The 14,834-nt window shown below is 43.9% G+C and overlaps 1 protein-coding gene across 2 annotated transcripts in view; it reads right to left on the reverse strand.

The window, feature by feature from the left end:
• PLEKHG4 (pleckstrin homology and RhoGEF domain containing G4) overlaps nucleotides 1-14,834 on the reverse strand; it is a 1,592,954-nt gene that overhangs the window by 1,553,180 nt on the left and 24,940 nt on the right. For both annotated transcript variants that reach the window (XM_085638629.1, XM_085638628.1), the window contains exon 2: nucleotides 8,082-8,205. In XM_085638629.1, coding sequence (XP_085494755.1) covers nucleotides 8,082-8,205 — 124 coding nt within the window. The remainder of the gene's footprint in view (nucleotides 1-8,081; nucleotides 8,206-14,834) is intronic.

Here is a 14,834-nt window from a genome sequence, read left to right on the forward strand (position 1 = left end):
TTTAGGGGTGGTGGCTGCTCAGAATGGCCATGCCAATGCTGCCCCCCCAAAAAACAAATAGCCACAGTCTTTATGCCCCCCTGGGAGACAGATGGGGGCACATGTTCCTGATGTGGCGGAAAGCCCACTAGGCACCAGGGATATGTTTATGGGCATGTCAGAAAGCGATCCATCAGACAAGGGTTGCTCCCCCTTTTTTTTCAGGGCACGTATTTCTGTCCCCCTTGGGGGCAGATCAGCAATATATTTAGGCTCAATTGCCACCAAAGGGAACAGAAAAACACTAATCCCTAGGGAAAGTTTCTGCGCGAGTGTGTGAACTGGAGTTCAGCTCACGATCTGCGTGTACTGGTGTTTGGCTGACTGTGTGTGTACCTGCATTTTGCTGTCATGTGCGTGGACTAGCGCTTTGCTGGCAGTGTGCGTGGACTGTCGCATGGCTACCGGTCTGCATGAATGGGGCTTGGCTGGCGGTATGCGTGGACTACTGCTTGGCTTGTGGTGTGCGTGGATGGCACTTGGCTTGTAGTGTGCATGGAGGATGCTTGGCTGGCGAGGAGCATGGATGGCACTTGGCTGGCAGTGTGCTGGTGGTGTGTGTGGGTGACGCTTGGCTGGCAGTGTGCGTGGATGACACTTGCCTGGTGATGTCCTGATGGTGTGCGTGGATGACAATTGGCTGATGGTGTGCGTAGATGGCCCCTATCTGGTGGTGTGGTGTGCGTGGACCCTCCAGCATTTTATCACCCAGAATCCCCTCAAATGTAGCTAAAAATAATCACTTTTCTGTGTGGGACAGCTGTGGGATCACTGGGCAGACATAAATCCCCTACCACTCAGCGTTCCCTCAGGTCTTCCGATAAAAATGGAACCTCATTTGTGTGGATGGGCCAAGTGCTTTCGACAGGAAAAGGCCCAAAAAGTATTTTGGAGACATCAAAATTATCTATCACAAAACGACCTGGTTGTGCAAGGGGTACTTCTATGTTTTTGGTCCCAGGCTCGGCGGCCATCTAGGGAAAACTACCAAACCCAGACATTTATGAAAAGTAGACACCTGGGGGAGTCTAGGGACAAGTGGCATGCATGGATCCTCCAGCATTTTATCACCCAGAATCCCCTACAAACCTAAAATTTAGCTAAAAAAACAGTTTTCTTCAAATTTCTCTCGGAAAGTTGTGGGATCACCGGGTTGACACACATTTCCTACCACTCAGCATTCCTTCAGATCTCCCAATAAAAATAGTACCTCACTTATATGGGTGGGCCAACTGACCCTAACAGGGAAGGGCCCAAAACGTACTGTGGAGACATAAAAATAATCTATCACAAAACAACCTGGTTTTGCAAGGGGGGCACCTGCGTTTTTGGACCTAGGCTGGGAGGTCATCCATGGAAAAGTACCACACCCAGAAATTTCTGAAAACAAGATACCCGGAGCAGTACACAGATGTGTGGCTTGTGTGGACCCCCCAGCGTTTTCTTACCCAGAATCCCATGTAAACCTCAAATGTAGCTAAAAGAAAATTCACATTTTCCTCACATTTCTGCATGGCATCGCTGCACCGTCACAAATTTTCTACACCCCAGCATTACCTTTGGTCTCCCAAGTAAAATGATACCTTAGATCCAGACCTGGGGGAACGCTGGGAGGAAGGATATTTGTGTCGGCCAAGTGATCCCACAACTTTCCCACACTGAAATGTGAGGAAAATGTTTTAGCTAAACTTGAGGTTTGCAGGGGATTCTTGGTAGAGAAACATTGGGGTATCTAAGTAAGTCACACCTCCCTGGACTCCAACGAGTGTCTAGTTCTCAGAAATGTTTGGGTTTTGTTGGTTGCCCTAGATGGCCGCCGAGCCAGTTAAAAAACGCAAGTGACCCCCTTGCAGAACCTGGTCATTATGTAATAGATAACTTCGATGTGTCCAGAAAAACGTTTTTGTCCCTGCCTTATCACAGGCACTTGGCCCACGCACACATGTGAGCCGCCATTTTTATCTGAAGACCTGGGGAAAGCTGGGTGGTAGGAAATATGTGTCAGCCTGGTGATTTTCTTGTGCTAAATTTGAGGTTTGCAGGGCATTCTGGGTAGGAAAACATTAGGGGATCCATGCAAGCCACACCTCTCTGGACTCCACCAGGTCTCTAGTATTCAGAAATGCGTGGGTTTGGTAGGTTCCCTGGATGCCTGCTGAGCCTGGGACCAAAAACGCAAGTGACCCCCTTGCAAAACCAGGTTGTTTTGTGATCGATTATATCAATGTCTCAACAGTACATTTTGGGGCATTTCCTGTTATGGGCACTAGGCCCACCCACCCAAGTAAGTTACCATTTTTATCGGAAGCCTGGGGAAAATGCTGGGTGGATGGAAGTTTATGGCTTCCTGCAGAGTCCATAACTTTGCATCACTGAAATGTGAGGAAAAATGTGCTTTTCAACCACATTTTGAGGTTTAAAAGGGATTTTGGGTAACAGAACCTAGTGAGAGCCACAAGTCACCCCATCCAGAATTCCACTGGTTGTCTAGTTTTAAAAAATGTACAGGTTTGCTAGGTTTCTCTAGGTGCTGGATGAGCTAGGGCTCAAAATCCACAGCCAGGCACATTACAAAAAAGGGTCAGTTTTCAGTGGAAAAATGTGATGTGTCCACGTTGCGTTTTGGTCCGTTTACTGCTGTGGATACTAGCCCTACCCGTACAAGTGATGTACCATATTTATCGGGTGACTTAGGTAAATGCTAGGTGAGTAGAAGTTTGTCGCTCCCCGCAATTTCCAGAACTTTCCAGCAGAGAAATGTGAGGAAAATATGTTTTTCTTTTACAAAGTTTGAGGTTTGCAGGGGATTTTGGGTAACAGAACCTAGTGAGAGCCACTCAAGTCACCCTATCCTGGATTCCAAAGGGTGTCTAGTTTCCAAAAATATACAGGTTTGCTAGGATTATCTAGACGCCGGCTGAGCTATGGCCCAAAAACCACAGCTAAGCACACTACAAAAAAAAAAGAGTCAGTTTTCAATGGAAAAATTTGATGTGTCCACGTTGTGCTTTGGTCAGTTTCCTGTTGCCGGCACTAGACCTACCTACACAAGTGAGGTACCATTTTTATCAGGAGACTTAGGGGAACATAGAATAGTAGAACTAGGGCTATTACCAATTGTCTTCCTGTGCATTCTGCCTTCCAAATGTAAGACAGAGTGTAAAAAAGAAGTCATTTTGAAAAATTACCTCCAATTCACATGCTAGTATGGGTATCCATAAATTCAGAGATGTGCCAATAAACACAGCTTCTAAACTCCATATCCTGTTCCCATTTCAGAAAGGCATAGGTTTCCTTGATACCTATTTTTTACTCTTTATATTTTACAAAATGAATTGCTGTGTACCTGAGACATAATGAAAAACCATTGCAAGGTGCAGCTCAGTTATTGGCTCTGGGTACCTCGGGTTCTTGGTGAACCCCTGTAACCAGAAGGGTCCAGCGGACATAACGGTCTATTCTTGTAAAAAATCTGCCATAGTTAGAATAAGTTACAGGTGAAAATGAAGGCACAAATTGTTGTTTTTTCAACTTATTTTAAATTTTTATTTCAACTGTTATTTTCTATAAGAAAACCTTGAAGGATTTACACAAACTACTCCTTGCGGAATTATGAAATTTGTCTACTTCTCAGAAAATGTATAGCTTTCCGGGATCTATTATTGGTTTCATACCCATTTCTACCATTAACTGGAAGGAGGTTGAAAGGACAAAAAAATAGGAAAAATAGGCGATGACCAGTAAAATACCAAAACTGTGTAGAAAATGTTGGTTTTTTGACAAAATGTCTGCCTGTTCCTGAAAGCTGGGAAGATGCGGATTTTAGCACCGCAAACCCTTTGTTGACACCATTTGCAAAAGAAAATAGACAAGCATTTGCAATGCAATAGGTCTCGCATTAACGCGAGTTTGAGCTATTGACATTGCAAATAACAATGCCTTTTATTTTTGTTTTCTTTTTAAAAACATAAATAAAAGGCATTGTTATTTACAATGTCAATAGCTCAAACTCGCGTTAATGCGATACCTATTGCATTGCAAATGCTTGTCCTTCATTGCCTGCAAACTCTGGAACTTGACACCGTTGGAACTGAGATCGGAATCAAACCACTCTTTTTATAGAAAGTCTCTGAAGAGATGGCTGTTTACCAACAGCTTGACTAGTCAATAATGGAAATAGGTATTCTGTCTTGTCTTTCAGTAACTGATCGCGCCAAGACGCCTAAACAATTGCACGCTCTACAAAAGTTTTACTTACTCACTTATTAAAGTTGATTTTGTTCGCTTTAAATGGTTAATTTTAGCTTCCACCATTGCATGTAAAATGCAGTTGAAATTACGCAGCATTGTTTAAATTCATTTTCAGTAGCAAATTATTTAGAGCTTTCTTTGAAACTGTTTCTGTTTCAAGAAATTCAGCAATTGGTGCTAATTGCACAGTTCCCTTAGCTCGCATCTGCTACAAGGATAACATGCATGTTTTATTGTACCTATAAATTGCCCCCGGCCATTGGAGGTGAACCTGGCGCCACGGTGCAGTGTTGACTGTTTGACCTGCGCGGTCCCGACGGGCGCAGTTTCGGGTGATTCTGCCGTTGCGGTGCATGATGGTCCATGTTTTTTGGAGAGGACTTACATCCGCTATGAGGGCTGGAATTGGCTGATTGCACTTGGCACCGGTGCCCATGGCTACCTGGATTCTTGGTGTGTTGTTACCACCCGTAATTGATATTATTGTATTATCAATTCACGGTGGAAAAAAGTATCCATGTGACTGTGGGCTCCGGTGCCACTAATTGCAAGTGGTTCATTTTGGTCCTTGTGTAGGAGATGGATTTGTTTCGGGCTGCATGTACCATCATGCACTGCAGTGGCGGAATCGTTTGGGGCGGCCCTTGTCGAGATTGCGGAGGTCGTGCGGTTGGCATTGTATCATGGCGTTGATTACTTGTAACCATTGTGTATCACTTGTTTCAATTGTTATTGATTTTACGGTTTCATGGCATTGCATTCACTTTGAATTTTAAATAGCAGATATACCCATTGTGTATATAAACACAAACGATGGACTATGCAATGTAGCCCGTAATCAAGGTCTTGTTGACCGAAATGTATTGGGCGATTCTTTCCATGCCGACTGTTTGTTTGTGAAATAAACAACAAAATCAGCAACTGAAAAAAAAAAATCAGAAAAAAAACTCATGAGCCAGTATAGACAAGAAAGACGAAAGAGAAAGTAGAACAGGAGATGGTAAACAAGACAAGCCCGGCGGAGCGTGGCGCGCGCGCTTGGGGGCGGGGGAGCGCATTCCAGGCGGGGGAGCGGACCCTTTGAAGTGCGATGCCAAACGGATTGCATGGCGGCACGATGCGCGTGATTGTGCACGTGCTAGCCATGCAATCCGCTTTTTGGGAGCACTTTTAAAACCCCCTTACAATAGTCTCGATTTGCGATCGCTTACGCGATAGCAAGGCGAGACCTAACAATTTCTTATGCAGTACTTTAAAAAACAAATGTAGCTGAATTTTGGCTAATTTCTCAGTTCTCTCTACAGGAATCCACAAACCATGAGCACCTATAGAATCCGCAGCATGTTGGACAAAAAGGACGCAAATTTGGCATGGGTATTTTATGTGGACAAAAAGTTAGGGCGGCCTAAGAGGGAACTACCCCAAATAGCCAAAAAAGGTGTGGCACAGGAGAAGGCCTGGCATCAAAGGGGTTAAGAAGCATAGCACTCTTTTAGTCAAGATTTTGCCTGCTGAGTATTCTACACTTGTATGTGCTAGACTTTTAGACAACTTTTTCTAGGTGTACCTTTCTACTGGAGTATATTAAAAGTGTGGGCTGCTCCGAAGAAGGTGCTGCTGTCTAACAGTCATCAGACCACGTCTCCAGTGAGCACTAAATATTGTCAACAGATTATGGTGCTAAGAGCTGCTGGATGGTTTTTCACCGGGTAAGATCGAATCATGTTTCTGAGGTTGCTTTGATTAAGGCACACAGTAAGAAATGCAATGTCATTATTCTTGATTATATGTTTGTGCCCTGTGTTCTTTGAAATTTCATTTGAGATTTGCTCTGCTAATACCAAACAACATTGTGTATTATTTATGACATTTTACATGTAGTTTAAGGCGCTTGTTTGAAGTTGTGTTCAAGTATGAAACTTAAACATTGTAGGTTGCGCTTTTTCAGTGTCTTTTATTGTACTCTTTTTGGTTTGCCGCCGCTGTAGAAATGCATTTCCAAAATCGACTGTAGAGGCTCTAGTAAATCTACTCTATTTTAGGCAGCAAATCAGAATAATTGACTGTTCTAACGTGACATAGCTGAAATAGATTCCATTAAGGCCTTGACTACAGATGTTCCAGATTTCCAACATCCCTGCACCAACATCTGTATGCATAGGGATCATAACTGTTAGTTGTGAGAAGTTTATCACTCTCGCTAATACCAGGTGTGATACAATCTGCATCCCCCAGATACATTTTGGGAGGTCAAATCATTTGACATTTATTTGGGGGGGAGGCTCGTTAAATACTGGAATATTTGTATTTGATGGGCAAGCACAAAAATTCAAATTTTAAGCCCCATTGTCGAGCAAAAATTAATACTATTTATCACACTCCAGAAATACTGAACTCAGCGGTGACAGATTTTTGTTGGGTGCAATAAATATTGCATCCTACACCAGGACTGCAACGTGTTTAGTATAAAATTGTTGGACGTAGATTGAAAGAATACTCATAGGCTAAAGAATGATAATTAGATTTGCTGAATTGTAAAAATAAATACCTGCTTTGCATGCACACTTTTTTAGCAGTAGAATATAGCAGAGTTCCTTTTAAGGTTCAACATCTAGAGGAAAGGGAATGAGGTAGAGCTCAGATTATGAGATAGAGGATTTTAAAGCCACAGTGGAGTCTCTTATTGTGGACAGGAGTGGGCAAAATGCCAAATTTCCTTTATGTTGGTCTCTGAAGCAAATTGCTAGACAGGTGTGCAGTTTTGGGGATTTATTTCTCCATTCCCATGCAGTAAAATGGCGGCAGATAGTCATCCAAATTTCAGCAGGAGGACAAGGACCCCTGCTGTATTCTCGGTATCTACTGCAAAGCTGTTTAGGAAGGTGCAGGATGGCACAGCTATTTTGACTGGTTGTCCATCTGAATATTCTCAATGCAAAGACCATTTTCACTGGCCAAAGGTATCCTATTAAATGGCGGAAATAGCCTCCTGACTCAGACTGTCTTGATTGGCCATCCTTCAACCAATCCGAAGAGCTCTCTGTTTCAACATTCTGATTAGCTGTGGAGTAGCTAATCATAATATTGAGGGAAACCGACACATAGGTAGACTGTTTTGTGATCCTCAGAGGCAGAGAAAACAAAAACAAGTATTCTGTTATATCTACATTTTCAGATATTTTGGTATTGGCTCATCCATCCTATCAATGCCTCCCCGCATGAAAAGTGGTATGAAGTAATCTTTCCACCCCGTCAGTGGGTGTAGATTTGTGAGAAGGTTTAAGGTGAGGCTACTCAAGTTCAGGAGACATATGTGATATCAGTTACTCATTATTCACTTCCAAAATGCTGTATTAAAACTACAGAAAACCCTTTGTCCCAAACTGTCAAAAGGAGCATGCAGCATCTCTGTGCCACAGTACAAGAGGGCGAAACTGGCAGGCCCATGTTCCTAGGCTGCAGAAGTTATAAGCACTGCCACCATTTTTAACCCGAGATGGAAACTATTGGCTAGGCCAATGCTCTTTTCTTAGCGTTATGTCTATTTAACTCTCATTGTAGGGGGCGCTGTGAGGAGGAGGTTCATTACTTCAAGATTGCAGTGTACAATTACAGGACCACAATGAGACCTACAATAATCAGAAGTGTATAAACCAGAGTTCAAAGAGTCACTCAGAATTATCTTTCCTGACTGTACTTTAGGCGGTGTTCGGACACATGGAAGATATCTGGAGTTTTGCACCTCATCAGACAAAAGAAAACTGCACAGGGTGCACCCAGTAGGCACTCACCTTGGCAAGCTGTGGAAATACAGGAAGAGGCGGAACAGCTCGCTGGTGTTACAATCTGAATTCAGCCACATATGATTCCACGTGCTAATGACCACAACAGCACGGCCACTCCGGTCTCGGGTCCCTAGGTGCAGGAGAGATGTACATTTAAACAAATCACTCGGCTGAATGATACCAGAAGCTACAGCGAAGATGAGGCAACTAATCAATCAAAGATAGGTATTTCATTGTGAATCCATTACCAACATCAGTGGACATGCCCAAAGGAACCTGGGTAGATCTGTGACCGAAGTTGGTGCCTCTGAAAAGCCTGTGGCAGACTTGGCCACAGAAAGATAAATATCATGTGACTGACTCTGTGATGGGGCACTAGTTCATTATCAGCCCTACCAGAACTGGTTTGTGAAGAAAATCTCACCAATTTACGGGTGACACCTGCACCTCTACAGTGATCACATAGGGAGCCAACCTTCCTGCAGAAATACCACAACAGGCGCTGCCACTACAGCCGGACACTTGTCTTCTCATGGCCAAACTAAGTGACCCAAATGGTATGGTTTAAAAATATCAATTAGTCCGAGGGCAGCCAGAGAAGAGGACCATGAAATGCCAGACATTTATTGTGAAAGCTCCAACCTTGTCAACACTCTGGAATCAAAATGATCACATCAAATCATAACATATTCTTTGAAGTGAAATGGTAATTAGCCAACAATTTTATATGGAAACTCACATCTTGTTGAAATATTCTTGTTGCTTGGTTTTTGTAATTTTCAGACAATTAAAAGCCAGAGAACGTAAGAGTGGAATTAAAATAATCCACTGGCTTAACGACGTACAGGCTTAGTCACAAATGGAATTTTGTAGATCGTTTGGTGGCACTACAATAGCACTGCTCACTTACTACAAAATGCTATTCAGTTAACCTACGTGTGGAGTTCTCCATCTCTCCTATCGGTAATGTGCGGACATCTCCAACTCGATTGCGGAGATCTTTGCACAAGTACACTTGCATATTGGTAGTACATTTAGAAAGGACAGGGGGGAGTGCCTGGAAAATCGGAAATGGATACTACAAAATGGGAGGGGGGGGGAAGGTTTAGGGATGAGTAGGGAGGGGTTTATCGATGGCTAAGAAAGTGACCTTCACAGCCGAAAAGGACCCAAACCAGGGGTAAACGTGCTGTACTTCAGACCTGGGATTAGCACAGTACCACACATGGCCAACCACTTGTACTGCAACACCCTCCCATAGAAAAAATGGAGGTAGGGAGTTGAAATAAAACACCAAAGGAAATAATGTTACAATAAATTAATTAATTTCAATTTTATAAAAAAAAAATATATATATATATATATATATATATATATATATATATTTCACTGAAAAAAACATAGGTTTCAGGCACTTTATAATTAGGAATTTGCATTTAAAAAACCTTAGAAATTCACTGAAAAAACTATAGGTTTCAGGGGCGTTATAGTTAGCTGGACTTTTCACTAGTACAAAACCATTGAAATTCCCCCGTTATAGTTAGTTCAGCTAACTATAACTCGCGCGCCCGCAATGCACTGCTGATGACGTCACATATTACATCACTCATGACATGGTCAGTGACATCACTCATGACATCACTGATGACATCTCAAATGACATCACTGATGACATCACTGATGACATCATCCAGTGAATGTGTGTTTTTCTGAAAATTACATATCTTTTATATATGTATATCTCAAGGTCGATGGAAGAATAAATGGGTATATAAGTGTCTAAATGGATGATTTGTTTTTGAAAAATTGATTGTATAACTGACTGATTAAGTGTATCTTAGTGAATACATGGCTTAGTGAGTAATGTTTAAATATGTAAATATCTGTATCAGTCTCTCACTTTGTGTATAAGTAGCTGCATGGGTTGGTGAGTAGCTACATGAGTGTCTATATAGGTTATTAGTTGGTTTTTTGAGTATCAGTATGAGTGTCTGAGTGTCTGTATGGTTCGGTGGGGGGTATTACGTAGTGCATAGGTGCATGAATGAGTGACTCACTGTTTGTATGTGTTGAAGACAGCACGTATGCAGGACTGTATGGGTGGATGAGTGTGTGCATGGGTGTGTTAGTGAGTGAATGACTGTCTCAATAGTGTCTTTATGAGTAACTACATATGTTTTAAACTAGTATATGTGACTATTGGTGTATATAAGTGAGTATATGTGAGAGTGAGAGATTGAAAGAGTTCCTGTATGAATAAATATGTGTTTCTATAAGTGATTGTTTAAAAGACTACGTATGTGTAAGTTTCTGTAGAAGTAAGTGTGGTGGTGTGTGTATAACTGTATATGCAAGTAAATGGATGTTTGATTCTTTATTAGCATGAGTGACTATGTGTGTGAGTAACTCTATGGATGAGTGGCGTTGTGTAACTGGATGTATAGGTGTATGAGTACATATGATGAGTGAGTACATGTATGAGTGACTGTATAGGACTGTTGGTGAATGAGTGGATGTGTATGTGGATCTTAGAATTACTGAATAGGTTGTTGTAACTGGTATTGGTATGTCCATTGTTTTGAAAATTTTAGTTTCTATTTTTGAATGTGTGTATCAAAGGTTATATTAGGGGGAGAGGAGGTCTGCCACTCTATCACAAGGATGATGTCATCAGTGATGTCATTTGAGATGTCATCAGTGATGTCATGAGTGATGTCACAGACCATGTCATGAGTGATGTAATATGTGACATCATCAGCAGTGCATTGAGGGCGCGCGAGTTATAGTTAGCTGAACTAACTATAACGGGTGAATTTCAATGGTTTTCTACGAGTGAAAAGTCCAGCTAACTATAACGCCCCTGAAACCTATGGTTTTTTCAGTGAATTTCTCAGGTTTTTTAAATGCTAATTCCTAACTATAACGTGCCTGAAACCTATGTTTTTTTCAGTGAATTTCAAAGGTTTTTAAAATGCTAATTTCTAACTATGCCTACAGAGATAGGACATGTGAAGAAAGAAGAAAAAACGCACAGAAAGAAAAAAAAGAAATGCAGAAAGAAGCAACAGAAGTCCTCAAAGACGAACAAAAGTGCAGGAAGAAGGATAACGTGCAGAAAGAACAAACAGAAGAGCAGAAAGAAGCCTTGTTGCAAAATCATCCTGTACCCTCAACTTTTTCAGACGGATACTGGTGGTAACTGAGTCTGACTAACCAGTCCTAGAGCCAGTAGTTAAAAGACACTCAGAATACAGTGAAAACACCTACATACACTAGGGAACACTATGCGTTGGGGTCCCCCTGTGATTAGCATGACCTCCTCTGTAAGCCCCTAGTATATAATAGGGCAGGGGATTAAAACTACCTCTTAAAATGCGCCAGAGGGCATGTTTGCACACGTCACCTCAGGCCCCGACCCCTCCCTTCCCCACTGTGTAAACACGCCCTGTGGCCGTTTTAAGTTGGGAGATTAAGTCCCCTTGAATCCTGAGGGTCCCTAGGGTCCAACTAGCCCACCAGGTACCTCCAGTAAGCGCCACAGAGCTGCGTTGCAGAAAGGTGTAAAAAGTGGCACGGCCTGGACCACCTCTCTGCAACGCAGCTCAGTGGCGCTTACTGGAAGCACCTGGTGGGCTAGTTAGCCCCCAGGGGCCCTCAGGATTGAAGGGGAATTATTTCCCCAACTTAAAATGCGCCATAGGGCGTGATTGCACACGTCACCTCAGGCCCCGTCCCCTCCCTTCCCCACTGAGTAAACACGCCCTGTGGCCGTTTTTTAAGTTGGGAGATTAAGTCCCCTTGAATCCTGAGGGTCCCTAGGGGCAAAATAGCCCACTAGGTACGTCCAGTAAGCGCCATTGCAGAGAGGTGTAAAAAGGGGCACGGCCTGCACCACCTCTCTGCAACGCAGAGCAGTGGCGCTTACTGGAAGCACCTGGTGGGCTAGTTGGCCCCCAGGGTCCCTCAGGATTGAAAAGGAATTATTTCCCCAACTTAAAACGCGCCACAGGGGGTGTTTGCACACGTCACCACAGGCCCCGTCCCCTCCCTTCACCACTGTGTAAACGCGTCCTGTGGCCGTTCTAAGTTGAGATATTAAGTCCCCTTGAATCCTAAGGGTCCCTAGGGTCAAACTAGACCACTAGGTACCTCCAGTAAGCGCCACAGAGCTGCGTTGCATAGAGGTGTAAAAAGGGGCGTGGCCTCAGAACACCTGTCTGCAACGCAGATCCCTGTTGGGCTAGTTGGCCCTCAGGGACCCTCAGTATTAAAGGGGAATTAATTCCCCAACTTACAACTGGCCAGGGGGCGCGTTTGCAGAGTGTTGCAAGGAGGGGGTGTGGCCTCCGGCACGATGCCGGTCTTTTATTTATTTTATTTTTTTAAGAAGGAGGGCTGTGTGGCCCCCCCTTCTTTTTCTAATTTATTGGCCCTGGGGACCCCATCCCCCAGGGCCTGCCCCTAATTTTTTTTGTTGAAAAAAATTAATTTGGCCCTCCCAAGGCCTTAATCAGCCCCGGGGACCCCAACCCTCGGGTCATGGCCTTTTTTTTTTTTATTATTATTCTTTAGGAGGGGGGCTGCGTTGCCCCCCTCCTCAGGCCACTTATGGCCCCGGGGACCCCATCCCCCGGGGCCGGCCTTTGTTTTTTATTATTTAAAAAATATATATATTTATAGAAACACCTAGGACATGCTGGACAAACCGTATGTACCTATCACCATGACGATTTGCGTGATATTCATTAAAAGGCGACTATGCATACAATGAATCCACGTGGAATGTATTTACACCGCTAGTGAAGCTCTGACGTGTCTGACGCCCTACCGTGCCTAATCTCGGCGCCCCCGCCAGTGGGAACTCTCCAAGTAGACACCCTTGACATTTATTTATACAAACATGGGTAGCTATTGACGGGCACATTTAATACACACGCACACCAAGCCATTCAAAGGGGATTCGACAAAAATTCGACCAAACTATGCAAGAAACCTCCCTCACGGTTAATAAAACTCACATCCACTGCCAGATGTGTAATACTTTTTATTTTACTCTCTGGAAAGGAGACGAACCTCACTTGAGAGTCACAGCGTGCTCCTGGCTGAGCCCAATGCTGTGTTACACCCACCAGTGCCCGCCGAGTGCCACACACCTCTGTGTTGTATTCCACCAGCAAGTGCTTATGCTATGACACTCTCTAGCCCATGTGCACTGTAACACCACCCCGTGAATATGTCATGCCACACTTGCCTTCGCACGGGTTATATTGCCCCATCTAACGTGCCTTCCTCGATGCCTATGTTATAACGCACAGCACTATGCCATACATATTACAATCTGGGATCCATATCTTTGTCACAGTGCATATGCAACCTTACACTCCCCAGCACATATTTTATATTACAACTTTAGAGACTAGTTAGGTTACACAACACTGCCCTGTGCATATTACGCTCCAAGGTGCATATCGCATAGCACGCGATAGTGCCTGTGCTATCTCACGCTCTCCAATCAATCTGTCATTGCGCACAATGTATTGCATATTATATTTCACGCCCCGGTTCATCTTATATCACACTTTTTGGTGCATAGTTTATACCATATACTGTATCTAGTTTTCATTTTCAATCGTGCTCTCAGGACTATGTTCTATATAACACTGCGTCCACCTACCCTTTTCACGGGCATTACATTTTGCTATGGGGGTGGAGGGTCAGGGGGTGTTTCTGCCAAGTGAGCCCGGAGTCACAGTCACAAACGTCCTCTTCTTCCTGAATAAAAGTGAGATTATGCTGCATACTTGTTCATATTTTAAGTAGTTCGCACAGACACACATTTTAAAAACAATAAAGTTACTAATACCCACCTTCTCTGAACAGTTAGCTTGCTGCCCCATCCACCTCCTCCCTATCATCTGTTGTCTGAATCCATGGACTAGCCTCCTCCCTCCTGCCATGCATGGTCTGATGTGCTGCCACTGCCCTCCATTTAGCATGATGTACCAGTCCACTCCTCCTGCCCTCCATTGCCCAATTCTATGGCCCATCATTGACCTCATGCTTAGCCTCTGTGCTTAGCTTGCTGCCCCTATTCTCCTTCCCCCTGCCCTCCGATGTCTTTGTGCATGCCCCTGCTCCATCCTTTTAGCCCACCATGTTCCATGGACCTGCCACTCCTATCTACTCTGAGTATTCTGTTGAGCTGCCACTCCCCTCCCACCTGCCTAGCATTGTCAGATGACTGTAACCTGTCCCTGCCACCTCCACCCTGCCTGTCCACATGACATGCCCCTTATCCCCTTCCTCCTGTCCTACATGGTCCATTTTACTGACACACCCTTCTGCCCTCCCTGGTCTGTTGTGCTGCAACTGCTCCTCCTGCCTGCCCCGCGTGGTCTGTTGTGAGGCCCCTTCCCCTGAACTCTCTTGTCTGTGCCCAGGTCCTGACCCTCCCTTCTATCCTCCATGGTCCTTTGTGCATGCCCCTGCACCCTCCATCTTGCCCATTATAGCCATTGTGCTGCCACTAACCCTCCCGCTTGCCATGCATGGTCTTCTGTGCTGCCATGGACCTTCCCACCTTCCCTGTGTGGTCAGCTAGCTGCCCCTGACCCCCTCCCACCTTCCCTCCATGGTCTGTGTGTATGCCATCATAGTCTCATTGTTAGATAGATAGATAATGAACTTTATTCGATATGTATAAAAACAATATCATAAAAGTGCATACATATAAAAAATCATTAAAAACAATTAAAATTT

This window comes from Triturus cristatus, chromosome 12 (assembly GCF_964204655.1).
Source record: "Triturus cristatus chromosome 12, aTriCri1.1, whole genome shotgun sequence".
Lineage (NCBI taxonomy): Eukaryota > Metazoa > Chordata > Amphibia > Caudata > Salamandridae > Triturus > Triturus cristatus.